This window comes from Suncus etruscus, chromosome 8, assembly GCF_024139225.1.
Source record: "Suncus etruscus isolate mSunEtr1 chromosome 8, mSunEtr1.pri.cur, whole genome shotgun sequence".
Classification (NCBI taxonomy): domain Eukaryota; kingdom Metazoa; phylum Chordata; class Mammalia; order Eulipotyphla; family Soricidae; genus Suncus; species Suncus etruscus.
In genome coordinates this window covers 55,808,329-55,822,973 of record NC_064855.1, presented here as the reverse complement: position 1 = coordinate 55,822,973, position 14,645 = coordinate 55,808,329, and the positions used below count along the sequence as shown (strand labels likewise).

At 40.4% G+C, this 14,645-nt stretch overlaps 1 protein-coding gene across 1 annotated transcript; it reads right to left on the bottom strand.

Annotated features, from left to right (window-relative positions):
• Window positions 1-12,586: 12,586 nt before the first annotated feature.
• LOC126015942 (40S ribosomal protein S17-like) lies at window positions 12,587-13,066 on the bottom strand. Its single transcript, XM_049778473.1, has one exon. It carries the CDS (start codon window positions 13,064-13,066, stop codon window positions 12,605-12,607), a length of 462 nt encoding a protein of 153 aa, XP_049634430.1. The 3' UTR covers window positions 12,587-12,604.
• Window positions 13,067-14,645: the final 1,579 nt, after the last annotated feature.

Genomic DNA, 14,645 nt, shown 5'->3' with positions numbered 1-14,645 from the left:
TCTATCCACCTTGTTTATTTTTTCAAAGAACCAACTTCTGCTTTCATTGATCTTTCGGATTGTTTTTCGGGTTTCCACTTCATTGATTTCTGCTCTCAGCTTTGTTATTTCCTTCTGCCTCCCTATTTTTGGGTCCTTTTCTTGAGCATTTTCTAATGCTATGAGCTGCATCTTTAAGCTATTCAGGTATGCCCCTTCTTTACTGATGTATGCTTGCAAAGCTATAAATTTTCCTCTCAGTACTGCTTTTGCTGTGTCACATTGGTTCTGATAGTTTTTGTCTCCATTGTCATTTGTTTCTAGGAAGGTTTTGATTTCCTCTTTGAGTTCATCACTGACCCACTGGTTATTCAGTATGTGGCTATTTAACTTTCAGGTGTTAAAGTTTTTTTTTTTACTGTGTCCCTTTGTGTTTCACATATAATTTCAGGGCCTTGTGATCAGCAAAGGTAGCTTGCAAAAGTTCTATCGTCTTGATATTATGGAGTTATGTTTTATATGCTAGCATGTAGTCTATCCTGGAGGATGTCCCATGTACATTAGAGAAGAATGTGTATCCAGTGTTCTGGGGATGGAGCGTCCTGTATATATCTACTAAGCCTCTTTCTTCCATTTCTTTTCTCAGGTCTAGTATATTCTTGTTGTGTTTCATTTTGGTTGACCTGTCAAGTGTTGACAAAGCCGAGTTGAGGTCTCCCACAATTATTGTGTTGTTATTGATATTATTTCTCAGATTTGTCAACAATTGTATTAAATATTTTGCTGGCCCTTCATTTGGTGCATATATGTTTAGGAGAGTGATTTCTTCCTGCTGTACATATCCATTGATTAATACAAAATGTCCATCTTTGTCACTTACAACTTTCCTAAGTATAAAGTTTGCATTATCTTATATTAGTATGGCCACTCCAGCTTTTTTATGGGTGTTGTTTGCTTGGTTGATTTTCCTCCAGCCTTTGATTTTGTTCTATATTTGTTCTGACTATTCAGGTGCGTTTCTTGTAGGCAACAGAAGGTTGGATTGAGCTTTTTGATCCATTTAGCCACTCTGTGTCCCTTAACTGGTGCATTTTGTCCATTGACATTGAGAGAAAGAATTGTCCTGGGAGTTAGTGCCATCTTTATATCAAAATTTCGTGTTTCCTTTGGGGAGTTTGTCTTAAAGTAGGCCGTTTAGTTTTTCATTTTTTTTTTTAAGAATGGTTTTGAGTCTGTAAATTTTCTGAGCTGTTGCTTGTCTGTGAAACCATGTATTGTTCCTTCAAACCTGAAACTGAGTTTTGCTGGGTGCATTATTCTAGGCGAAGCATTTATTTCATTGAGTTTTGTCACTATGTCCCACCAATGCCTTCTGGCCTTGAGTGTTTCCAGTGACAGGTCTGCAGTAAATCTCAAGGATGTTCCCTTGAATGTAATTTCTCTTTTTGATCTTGCTGCCTTCAGAATTCTGTCTCTATCTGTGGGATTCGTCATTGTGACTAGGATGTGTCTTGGTTTTTTTTGGGGGGGGTCTCTTTTAGTTGGTAATCTTCGGGCATGCAGGATTTGTTTGCATGGATTCATTAGCTTTTGTAGTTTCTTTTTTTTTATTAACAATTTATTTTATTAATGCACTGTGATTTGCAAAGTTATTCAGAGTTGGGTTTAGACATACATTGTTCTAATACTAGCACCAATCTCGCTACCAGTATTAACTTCCTTTCACCAGTGTGCCCGGATTTCCTCTTCCACCCAGTCTGCCATCTTGATAGGTAACTTTTTTTTTAATATAATTTTTATTTTGATCATAGTGTCTTACATATTGTTGACAATAACATTTTAGGTACATATTTACATAGAATCAGGGGGGATTCCCAACCCCAAATTGTCCTCTCTACCCCTCCGTTTTTGTCCTACCTCCCATTTCCTCTTCCCTCACCCCCAGGGCCGCTAGAAATGTGGTCCCCTCTGTATCCAACCCACTACTTAGTAGTCTTGCACCTGTTTGGTCTTGATGCCTCCCTTATCTCCCCCTCTAACTGTAGGCAGGACTAGCTTGTTCAAGTTGCGTGGTTTTGCCTGAAAAGGAGGAGATAAATAAACTGGGGTAAGAGTCTAATACTCCCAAAATGGGTGGAATCCTTCTAGAGGTTCTCATCATCGATTTGGGAGATGAAGGAGAGAAAGAAGGTGAAACACTCCACCAGTACCAAAAAAAGTGTCAATTATCCAGTGAGGACTCCAGCTATATCGATAAGCACCACAAAAAACAGACGAAAAACAAAACAAAAGAAACAAACAAACAAACAAACAAAAAACAAAACAAAAACAAACAAACAAACCAAAAACACGCCATGGTCTTGAAATAAGAAACATGGCATAGCACATAACGAAGGAAAAGAGAAGAATAGAAAAAAATAAGTATAATTGGGGACAACGATTTCAGTAATTACACCCAAACAGAGAAATCGACCAAAATAGATAGGAAAATAAAAATAATAATAACAATAATAAATGAAGGTAAAAGATATATATAAAATACCAAGGTTTTGTGCTTTTTGCATTTTTGTTTTTTCCCCTCCTGCCCTGGCACAGTAAATATTGGGGTCATTCGAAAAGGAATTCACATGGCCTAAGAAATATGGGGTTTCTCCGTCCTTGGAGTATACTGTCATGGGATCAGCTCTAGACTTTGCTCAGGATCATTTATTCTCCCGGTGGTGTTTTTTGGTGTGTGGAAGACTTCTGTTCTGTCCAGGGTGATACACTCAGAGCTCTGTGTTTAGAGGTCTCAGTATCTGCACAGATCCTGAGGTAGGACTTATGGTGAAGTCAGTCTTTGTGGTTCTAGAGGTTCTGTTACCTCAGTGTCGTTTTAGTCCATCTTCTGTGATTGGTGACCTTAGTCTTTGCACTGAACCTAGGATGGCACCTAGATTAGCGTCTTTCTTTGTGCTTCCAGAAGGTCCATTCTGTTGCAGTTGTCTCTGTCAGACCTTTGGGACTGGGGATCATGCTTATTGTGCAAGTCATAGTTCAAACCCTAAACTAGGGCTTTTTTATTGGTCCCAAGATGTATACTGTCTGGTCCTGGTTCTAGTAGCCAGTCACGATCTTGGCTTTTGGACCTACCAAAGGGTGCCGAGTCTTCTGGTTTTGTCTTGACGTTAGCTGGTAAGGTAGGCTAATCTGCTCTAAGGTCAAGTTGTTCACATTTTCCTCTTTGTCAGGATATCATGTTAGAGCTGGCCCTTGTTGTTGACCCCGCAGTATTAAGGCTGTCCCGCATGGAGTTTGTTTTCTGCAGCTGTTGTGAAGAGCTGTGCCGATTCTATGTCTGGGATCCAGGGTTCAAGGCTGGATGAATGTCATCTAATCATCTGAGGTCTAAGTGATTCCACATGACATATTTTCAAGGTTGGAGATACCCCTCTATTGTAAACAACTATGAGTTCCTATCTCTAGTAGATAAGAGCTCTTTTTTTATATGTAAGATTTCCCCATTATTTAGTGTGTCTTTGCAGGGGGAGGTGGAGCTACGTTGTATTGTCGATGTGATTGGGGGTGGCCAGAGGTGATAACAGACACAGGTCACATATCCAAAAATGATAAAAATAATAATAATAATAAAATAAAATAAATAAAAATGTATGTGCTCGCAAATGTATATATAGGACCAACATTTAAAAAAATAAATAAATAAATTTAAGAGAGAAAAAAAAAAGGAAAAAAAAAACCTAAAATGAGTTAGCAAAGTTTTTATAGGACCAAAGTGGTGCAAAAGACTACCTTACATTTGGGGGAGAGCAGGTAACGAGGTGGTGTATTACAGGTCTTATGCCTGTTGGAAGTACAGTTTTTCCCATTGTCTTTTGGGTTTTTCTTGTGATGTGTGGGTTCCCAGGCTTCTTCCTATCACACCCCCTGACCTTCTTCAGATTGGTAAAAATTTGCGGCAGGGAGGTCTTGGAAGAGTTCTTGCATGGGGGATACTTTTGGACCTAGGTCCGGTCTCAAGAAACAGTCCACGTTAGGGAGGGCCTCGCAGCATGAGTCCGCAGGGGAGTTGGCTGTCTTTTCTTGCCCGGGACGAAGTGTGGGTTTGACTGGGTGTCCCTTCTCTTGGGTGCTGGGTACTGGTTCGTTGGGGTAGAAGGTCGATCTTGTTGCCTAATAGATTAAGGACTGAGGGTGAAGTGTTTTAATATAGAGGGAGTTCTGGATGGGATTGAGGGGTGGAGGGATAGTTGGATTTCCAGAGGGGGGAAAGGGTAAGGTGTATGGAAGGGGTAGGGAGGGAGAAAAGAGAAAAATACATTAGAAATAAAGGGAGGAGAGAAAGGATAGAAAGTAAAGAAAAGAATAGAAAAGAAAAAAATAACCAAGAAAGTGGTGAGAAGAGAGGAGAAAATAGCAAGGGAATGCTGGTTTGCTTGAATGTGTTCAGTGAATAGAGCATGTAGTTTGGGTCTGTACATCGCTGTTACTGCTTTGGTGGTCTGACTGGTCACGTGCTTGAAACCCTAAAAGAAGGTAAACCTAGAGATAAAGTGTATGTTAAAGAGTTTTCTCAGGGCCATCTCGTAGTGCAAACTGGGTATGGTATCTCGTGTGGTATCCCGAGTTGCCATCTTAGCTTGTCCGCCCTTTGTATCCAAGAATGCCTGTGGACAGAAAAGCTGAGAGGTTATTTTAAATATAGTAAGATAGAGGCATTAATACGTAGTTTTATGGGATGTTTCCATTGGAGTCAGTGGTTTGCCTTGGTATTCTTTACCTGTGTTCCTGTATACGATCTCTACAGGATTATTATGGGCCATTATTGTAGACGGTTAATTACGTACCTGTTCTCTCTATGCTGCTATTCTGGTGTTGCTGTTTTCTTTGTGGTATAATGTGTAGTCAAGAGTTTGTATTGTTCCTTTTTCATGTGTTTTGGGCACTGTTCCCAGGTATATGTTGACTATTACAGTGATTGGAGTTTCTACCCTGTTAGACCCTGTTATTTGATTTTTAAGTATTACTTGTGATTGAGATGTATGTTCTATGTGCTTCAGAATAGTGCTACCATTCTGTGTTTATCTTTTGTCTTCTGACTTACTTCGTTTAACATAACATGATCTAAGTCCATCCACGTTGCTGCAAAATCTGTGATTGTATCATTTCTGACTGCCATGTAATATTCCATTGTGTATAGATACCACATCTTAATGATCCATTCATCTGTTGTTGGACATCGCGGTTGGTTCCAAGATTTGGCTATTATACTGAGTGCTGCGATAAATAGTGGGGTACACACGTATTTTGGAATGAATGTTCTTCCAACTGGGGTTTATACCTAGGAGTGCAATTGCTGGGTCAAAAGGGAGCTCAATTCTGAGTTCTTTGAGTATTCTCCAGACTGTTCTCCATAGATGTTGGACTAGGGGGCATTCCCACCAGCAGTGGATGAGAGTTCCCTTCATACCGCATCCACGCCAACAAAGATTGTTCTCAGTATTTTTGATGTGAGCCATCCTCACTGGTGTAAGGTGGTATCTCATTGTTGTCTTGATTTGGATCTCTCTGATGATGAGTGAAGGTGAGAATGTTTTCATGTGTTTGTTAGCCATCCTTCTGTCATCCTCAGAGAAGTGCCTATTCATTTCTTCTCCCCATTTTTTTATGGCTTTATTTGGTTTTGATGGGCTCAGTTTTCTGAGTGCTTTGTAAGTTCTAGATATCAGCCCTTTATCTGATATGTCTAGTGAAAAGATTTTTTCCCATTCTGTTAACTGTCTTCTTGCATTAAGTTAGGTTTCTTTCGCCATGCAGAAGCTTTTTAGTTTGATGTAGTCCCATTTGTTTATGTTTGCTGCTAAGGTTCTTGCCATTGGTGCTCCATTCTCGAAGACCTTTTTGATATATAGGTCTTCGAGTGTTCTCCCTATTTTATTCTCAATAAACTTTATAGATTCAGGTCTGATTTCAAGGTCTTTGATCCATTTTGAGTTGACTTTTGTATAAGGAGTGAGGTATGGGTTGATTTTCACTTTCGTACATGTGGTTTTCCAGTTGTGCCAACACCATTTGTTGAATAGGCTTTCTTTGTTCCATTTCAGATTCTTGCCTCTTTTATCAAATATTAGTTGGCTGTATATCTGGGGGTTTATGTCTGGGAATTCTGTCCTGACCCACTGGTCTGAGGTCCTGTCTCTGTTCCAGTACCATGCTGTTTTGATTACTATGGCTTTATAGTATAGTTTCAAGTTAGGTAAGGAGATTCCACCCAGCTTCTTGTTTTTCAGTATGTGTTTGGCTATCCTGGGTCTTTTGTGGTTCCAGATAAATTTTGTAAATGATTGTTCTAATTCTTTAAAGAATTGTGTCTGGATTTGGATAGGGATTGCATTAAATCTATATAGGAGTTTGGGTAGGATAGTCATTTTGATTATGTTAATTCTACCTATCCATGAGCATGGGATGTTCTTCCATTTCTTTAGATCGTCTTCAATTTCTTTCTGGAGTGTTTTGAAGTTTTCCTGGTATAGGTCTTTCACTTCTCTTGTAAGGTTGATTCCTAGATACCTGATATTTTTGATACTATCTTAAATGGAATTGTATTTTTAATCTCCCTCTCCTCAACTTCATTTTTTGTATATAGAAACGCTACTGTCTTTTGTGTATTGACTTTGTATCCAGCCACTTTGCTGTATTGGCTGATTGTTTCTAGGAGTTTTACTGTGGACTCTTTAGGGTTTTTAATGTATATCATCATATCGTCGGCAAATAGAGATAGCTTGTGTTCCTCTTTCCCTATTTGAATTTCTTTGATTCCCTTCTCTTGTCGGATTGCTATTGCTAGAACTTCTAAGATTATATTGAATAATAGTGGAGAGAGTGGACAGCCTTGCTAGTTCCTGACCTTAGTGGGAATGCTTCTAGTTTCTCGCCATTAAGTATAATGTTGGCTGTTGGCTTTTCATATATAGCTGTAACTATCTTGAGGAAAGTTCCTTCTAACCCTATTTTGCTGAGTGTCTTTAACATGAAAGGATGTTGGATTTTGTCAAACGCCTTCTCTGCATCGATTGATATGATCATGTGGTTTTTGTCTTTCGTGTTGTTGATGTGATGTATCAAATTGATTGATTTGCGTATGTTGAACCAACCTTGCATTCCTGGTATGAATCCCACTTGGTCGTGATGTATGATCTTTTTGATGAAGTGTTGGATTCGGTTTGCTAAGATTTTGTTAAGTATCTTTGCATCTATGTTCATTAGTGATATTGGTCTGTAGTTTTCTTTTTTGGTGGTGTCTTTACCTTCTTTGGGAATGAGTGTGATATTAGCCTCATAAAAGGAGTTGGGGAGGATTCCTGTTTTTTCTATGGTTTGGAAAAGCCTATGGAAAAGTGGTAGTAAGTCTTCTTGAAATGTTTGATAGAATTCCCCTGTAAATCCATCTGGGCCTGGGCTTTTGTTCTTAGGGAGTTTTTTAATTACATCTTCAATTTCCTCTGAGGTGATTGGTCTGTTTAGGCTTTCTAGATCTTCCTTTTCCAGTCTTGGAAGAGGGTGTTTGTCTAAGAATCTGTCGATTTCTACTGGGTTCTCTAGCCTAGTTGAGTATAGTTGTTCATAGTATGATCTCATGATATGTTGTATTTCTTGGGGTTCTGTTGTAATCTCTCCCCTTTCATTTGTGATCCTGCTGATTTGGGTGTTTTCCCTCTTTTTTTTGGTGAGTTTTGCCAATGGTTTGTCTATCTTGTTTATTTTTTCGAAAAACCAACTCCTGGTCTCATTGATTTTTTGTATTGTTTTCTTGGTTTCGATGTTGTTTATTTCTGCTCTGGTTTTTATTATTTCTTGCCTTCTGGTTGTGGTTGGATTTCTCTGTTGCTGTCGTTCCAATTCTTTGAGGTGATCTTTTAAGCTGTTGGTTTTGTTGTTTTCCTGTTTCTTGACATAGGCCTGTATTGCTATGAGTTTCCCCCTAATTACTGCTTTTGCTGTGTCCCATAAATTTTGACATGTTGTCTCTTCATTGTCATTTGTCTCAAGGAATCTTTTTATTTCTTCCTTGAGTTGTTCTTTGATCCAGCTGTTGTTGAGCAGCATGTTGTTTAATCTCCAGGTACTAGTTTTTCTCCATTGCTTCTTCTTGACATCAATTTTAACCTCTGTTTCATAGTGATCTGAAAGGGTACTTCTTATGATCCTTACCTTTGTGGTCTTATATAGGTTGGCTTTGTATCCTAATACATGGTCTATTCTGGAGAAGGTTCCATGTGGGTTTGAGAAGAATGTGTATTCTGCTTTCTGGGGATGGAGGGCTCTATATAAATCTATTAGCCCTAAATCTTCTAATTTTTCATTTAGAGCTCTTATTTCTTTGCTATTTTTCTGTTTGGTGGATCTGTCCAGTGGTAATAGTGGAGTATTGAGGTCCCCTATTATTATCACATTTCCCTTCATGTGTTTCTCCAGGTTTGCCAGTAGTTGCCTCACATATTTTGCTGACTCTACATTAGGTGCATAGATATTGACCAGGGTTAGTGTTTCTTGATCTAATGTTCCCCTGATTAGTAAGTAGTGTCCCTCTTTGTCTCTGATCACTTTCTTGAGGTTGAATACAATTTGGTCTGATATAAGAATGGCTGTCCCTGCTCTTTTTTGTTTTCCATTGGCCTGAATAATTACTTTCCATCCTTTTATTCTAAGCCTGTGCTTATCCTGTAACTGTAGGTGTGTTTCTTGCAGACAGCAGAAGTCCGGTTTATTTTTCCTAACCCAGATCTCTACTATGTGTCTTTTAAATGGAGAGTTTAGTCCGTTCACATTTAGGGAAATTATTGATAGAGAGGACTTGTGTGCAGTTGTATTGTGTGGAGTGGTTGTTGTTACAATCGGGGGTTTGGATTGTGTAATTCATCTCTGAGTAAGTCGCTTAGGATCGGCTTAGTTTGCACAAATAGTTCAAGTTCGTTCATGTTTGAGAATGTTTTTAATCTGCCCTCCCATATGAATGATAGTTTTGCTGGATATTGGACCCTGGGTTGGAAATTTCTTTCATTCAGTCGTGTAAATATGTCATTCCACTGTCTTCTTGCTTGAATTATTTCAAATGGAAGATCCGGTTTGATTCTTATGTCCTTTCCTTTGTACTTGAGGGTTTTTTTCTCCCTTATTGCTTTCAGGAGTTCCTCTTTTTCTTTGTTTTTTGCCATTTGGATTATTATGTGTCTTGGTGTGGGTTTATTAGGGTCTATTTTATTAGGGACTCTCTTGACTTCTTGGATTTGTCCTGAATTGTCTTTCCAGAGGGTGGGAAAGTTCTCTGTTATTATCTCCCTGACTACCTGTTCTTCCTCCTTCCCTATTTCCTCCCCTTCTGGTATACCCACAATCCTTAGATTGTTTCTTTTGTCCTTGTTCATTAGATATTGGATTTTTCCTTCCAGTGCTTTGCCTTTTATTTCTTTGTTGGTTTCTTTATCATTTTTTGATTGCAGTTTTCCTTCGAGTTCTTCGATGTGCTTCTCCAACTCTGTGTTTCTGCTCGTAAGGCTTGTTACCTTGTCTTTTAATTCCTTCACTTCTTTTTGTATGGAATCTCTCATGTTCTTTGACATTTCTTCTTTAATTTGGCTGATTCGTTCGTCCATGGATTTCTTATACTCGGTAGCTAGGTTTTCTTTCATTTCTTTTATTAATTCTTGCATTTCCTTCCTCATGACAGCTTTTAGGTCTTCTTCCCATGGATCTGTGCGTTTTGGTGGACTTGGAAATTTGATAGGGTTTGTCATGGTGTCTCCAGTAATTAGAGATCTCCTTGATTTACGCATTGTTCTTTGTATTTAATGGTGTATTTTGGAGTGCTGTGGCTTCTAATTTTGGTCTGCTTTGGTCCCCTTCCTGACGGTGTTTCTAGAGGGGCCTGTTGGGTGGGTTTGTTGAGCCTAGCCCTTTCTCCTCCCCTTTGCTACCTAGAGTTCAGCCTTCCTGCTGTGGGTCTTTTCCCTTTTCTGCTCCTTATTTCTGTCAGCGGTGCAGTTCCACTCCTGGCCACAATGGTTACTGGCGCTGCTGAGCCTAGCACTCAATTCCCCCTCCTTTCTCTGGGAGTCAATGGAGCTCCGCCCCCTCCACGCCTCCCTTGAAGGGTTCCCTCAGTCCAACCCTTCAGGCTCTGTCCTCACCCTTGGGGAGTCCCTGGTCCACTCCAGGGTCAGGGGCGTGGACTGCTCTAGATCATCCTCCAGATGGCTGGCTCTATCTCTCCCGTCTATTCGGGTCGTTCAACTTGCCTTTCTAGGCACCCACCTGGGGGAAGGGAGTCACTCAACCCTCTCCGGCTGGCACGCAGGGGTCCCTGGGGGGAGGTGCCGACCCAAGCGGCGACAGAAATTCCCTCAGCCCCTCCTCTCTCACTCCTCCAGCCGGCACGCCGGAGGGTCCGATCCAAACGCCGCGCCCAAAGAGGTAGAAATTCCCTCAGCCCCTCCTCACTCCCTCCTCCAGCCGGCACGCCGGAGGGTCCGATCCAAACGCCGCGCGCAAAGAGGCAGAAGTTTCCTCAGCCCCTCCTCACTCCCTCCTCCAGCCGGCACGCCGGAGGGTCCGATCCAAACGCCACGCGCAAAGAGGCAGAAATTCCCTCAGCCCCTCCTTACTCACTCCTCCAGCCGGCACGCCGGAGGGTCCGATCCAAACGCCGCGCGCAAAGAGGCAGAAGTTTCCTCAGCCCCTCCTCACTCCCTTCTCCAGCCGGTACGCCGGAGGGTCCGATCCAAACGCCGCACGCAAAGCTTGGTAGTTTCTTTTTAATGATGTTCTTGACCATTGATTCTTCCTGGAGATTTTCTTCCTGGGTCTCTGGGACTCCAATGATTCTTAAGTTGTTTCTGTTGAGCTTATCATAGACTTCTATTTTCATCTGTTCCCATTCTTTGAGTAATTTTTCAATTGTTTGATCATTTGCTTTGAGGCTTTTTTTTTTCTTCAATTTCTTCTGCTGTATGGAATTGCTATTCATTTCATCTTCCAGTGTACTAATTCTATTCTCAGCTGCTGTTAACCTGTGGGTAGCTCAACCATGTTTTTCTTCAATTTATCTACTGAGTTTTTCAGACCTGTTATTTGACCTGAAATTTCAGTTTGGACTTTTCTGATTTCTATCTTCATATTCTCTTGATTCTTATTAGTGTTCTCTTCTATACTTTCTTTGAGTTCTTTGAACATCTTCCATATTGTGACTCTAAACTCCTTATCTGAGAGATTAACAGGTTGGTTGGACATGTTCAAGTCATCACAGTTGCCATTGTCATTCTCTATGTCTGGCCTGCGTTGTTTCCCCCATTGTCACACTTGTATTGTGGGTTTTTCTATGTGTTGTGGTTGTATTCATTGGCTAAATGATGTGCAAGGCCGGGAAGCGAAGCTGAATGTCTGTGTTCTTCTGGTTCCACTCTTTCTGGGCTTGTAAACTCACCTCTAGGGAAGGCGCCAGGGAAGGTGAGCTGTCCGCAGATAAGCCACACACAGGATGAAATCAGGCCCAAAATGGAGCACAGCACAGATGACAGGAAGATAGGGTTGCTGGCATCTGAGTTCCAGCAGAGTTTAGTGGTTTCCTCTCTCTGGGCATGTAAGCTCACCTCCAGGGAAGGTGAGCCGTCTGCAGATGAGTCACACACAGGATGAAATCAGACCGAAAATGGAGCACAGCACAGAACACAGGCAGATAGTGTTGCTGGCATCTGAGTTTTAGCAGAGTTCAGCAGCTTCCCCTTTCTGGGTGTGTAAGCTCACCTCCGGGGAAGGCTCTAGGGAAGGTGAGCCATCTGCAGATGAGTCACACACAGGATGAAATCAGGCTGAAAATGTAGCACAGCATAGAAGACAGGCAGATAGGGGTGCTGGCATCTGTGTTCCAGGAGAGTTCAGTGGCTTCCCCTTTTTGGGCTTGTAAAGTCAGCCATTTCTTACTCTCTCACTCACTGGCTGGGTAGCTTTAGAATGCAGTTTTTTTGGGTTCACTTCCCAGGGCTCTGAAGAGAGCTTCAAGCATTCAGAAAAGACAGAGAAGCACAGGACAGTGCTCCCTTGAGGTCTTCAGTTTCTTCAGAAGAAGCACAGCAAGGCAGATACTCCACAGGTGAAGCAATCAGCACTTCACCTGGCAGTCCCCACAGTCAGCCATTTCTTATTCAATCACAGGCTCACTGGGTAGCTTCAGAATGCAGTTTTTTGGGGGTTCACTTCCCAGGGCTCTGAGGAGAGCTTCAAGTATTCAGAAAAGACAGAAAAGCACAGGACAGGGCTCCCTTGAGGTCCTCAGTTTCCTCAGAAGAAGCACAACAGGGCAGAGACTCCACAGGTTAAGCAATCAGCACTTTACCTGGCAGTCCTTTATTAAATTTCTTAATTTCTCACACAGGTTGATTTATAATAAATATAATACTAGAAGAAAAGTTTTTGTTTATGATTTATCATGTTACTATATACTCATTCAGAAAGAAAATGTTCTGATCTTATATGCATTCCAAGAGGAATAAAGCAGATAACTTGTTTTTTCATTCTGAATATTTATTTTTTTAAGACTTCGATGAGGTTTATTTGCAATTATAGGAAACCACATTCACACAGCTCCACGCGGCGTTTTGAAATTCATACCAACTGTGGGCTGGGTGACCTGCAAGTTGGACAGACTGCCGAAATCCAAGAGCTTCAGCATCTCCTTAGTGTCACAATCCACCTCAATGATCTCCTGGTCCAGGGCCGAAACCTTGGGCACGTAGTTGTCCCTCCGTTCCAGCTCCTCCTCCTGCAGTTTGATGGAGATGCTGCGCAAGGGCCCCCTCTGGATGCACTTCATCAGGTGCGTGGCATAGCCGGTGATCTTGTTGCAGAGCTTCTTGCTTGGGATGATGGCGATCTCCTTGTACAAGCACTTGTTGGTGTGGAAGTCATTGTCCAGGCGCATGTAGTACTTCTCGATGATGACCCGGGCTGCCTTCTTGACGGTCTTGGTGCAAATGTGGCCCTTGTTGGCGGCTTCCCGGTAAAGAGAGCATTCTGAATATTTTAGGAAATTGTACATTACTAATTTGAGCAAAAATGTTTGTCCATTGTGTTATAAGATCTTTGTTTTAAATTTTTTATTTTAAATTATGAGAACAAAAGATGCAAAGAAAGAGGACAAGGTAAAGTTACAGTGGAAGGACAATCACCCATAACATAATTCTCAGAAGTCCCCTTGCTGATATCTTAACTTTGACCTTTCAACCAAAGAACATTAAGATAAATAAAACAGAATCCATGTGCAATTACTTTGTCTCTCAAGTCCCCAGATTGTAGCACATTATAATATTTCTTAACAGCACACAAGGCAATCTAAAGCCATAAAACTTATGTAACTCCTTAAACATTAGAGGCATAGTATTTTTTACATTTCCATGTACATGCATATTAGCTTAAGTTAACCTCAAGTTTTAAGTGGGTGCGTTTTAAGGATTAGAGTCAAAGGAGAACAGTAAAAACAGTGTTAGAGTGGAAATTGTTGTTTGCATAGGCCCACCAAAATATGAGAGGCATGGAAAGGAATAACCTTGGCCTACCAAAAGAGATCCTACCCCTGAAGTTTCCTGGCATAAGACCAGCTCTAGGTAAAGCAGATAACTTTTTTTTAAAGCAGATAACTTTTAATGATAACTTCAAAGGCAGATAGTTTTAAAGGAATATCTTGAATTAGTAGAAATAGATTCATAGACTATGAAGTAATATTTTTATACGTGTTTCTGGAAAACTAGTGCCATTGTTGCTTGTAATTGTTAGTGACCAAAGGGTGTCAAAATCAAATAAGTTTGTTATATGCTGAGTCAAATAAAATTAAACCAACATATTTTTACTGTAGAACATACTAATCTTTAATATGCTAATTAATTTGGAAATTTCTGAGAAGGCTCTATAATATGTAGCATTTCCCATTTCTATCTAAACTTAAAGTAAATATGCTGAGAAATTCTCTTTTGAATTTAGTAGGAACATTGCTAGAGAGAAGTAGAAGTTAAGCTAGATTTATCTGAAGTGCCTTGAGACTTCCAAGGTAATTATATAATTTAATCCTAAATATAGAAACAAGAAATCAGTAAGCAGAGTCGCCTATTGTCACTAGAGCATATTTAGTGAAGTAATAGAAAGGATCACAAAGTCATGCATAGGAAACACTTTCAATTATTTCTTTATGTTTCAAGCTATTTCCTGTAAATAAAGTTTGAAAACGTTTTTGAACTTTCACTTCCTGTTAAATTCTGATTTCAATGGAGAGAGCAGCTGGGTTTATCCACAGGTGGAAGTCAGCATTCCATGTGCATGCAAGAAAAAGAAATTTTCTGAAATGGTAGTTCAAGACAATTTTGTGTACATTGTATATTTGTGCCATCTGTAAGTTAAAAGAAGAGTTTTTTTTCTAAAATGATTAAGACACTGGAGTAAGAAACAGATGTGTCAACACATAGCTCAGTGGAGAAAAAGAAGAGTTCATGCAGAACACAATAGAGATTATTCTTCCTAGTCACTTTTTTTAAGGGCTCTCACTAGTAAAGAAGTGAACATTAGTTCTATCATCCAACATATCATCCATTCCTTTGCATTTAAGGACTACTTTGATTTTTGCTGAG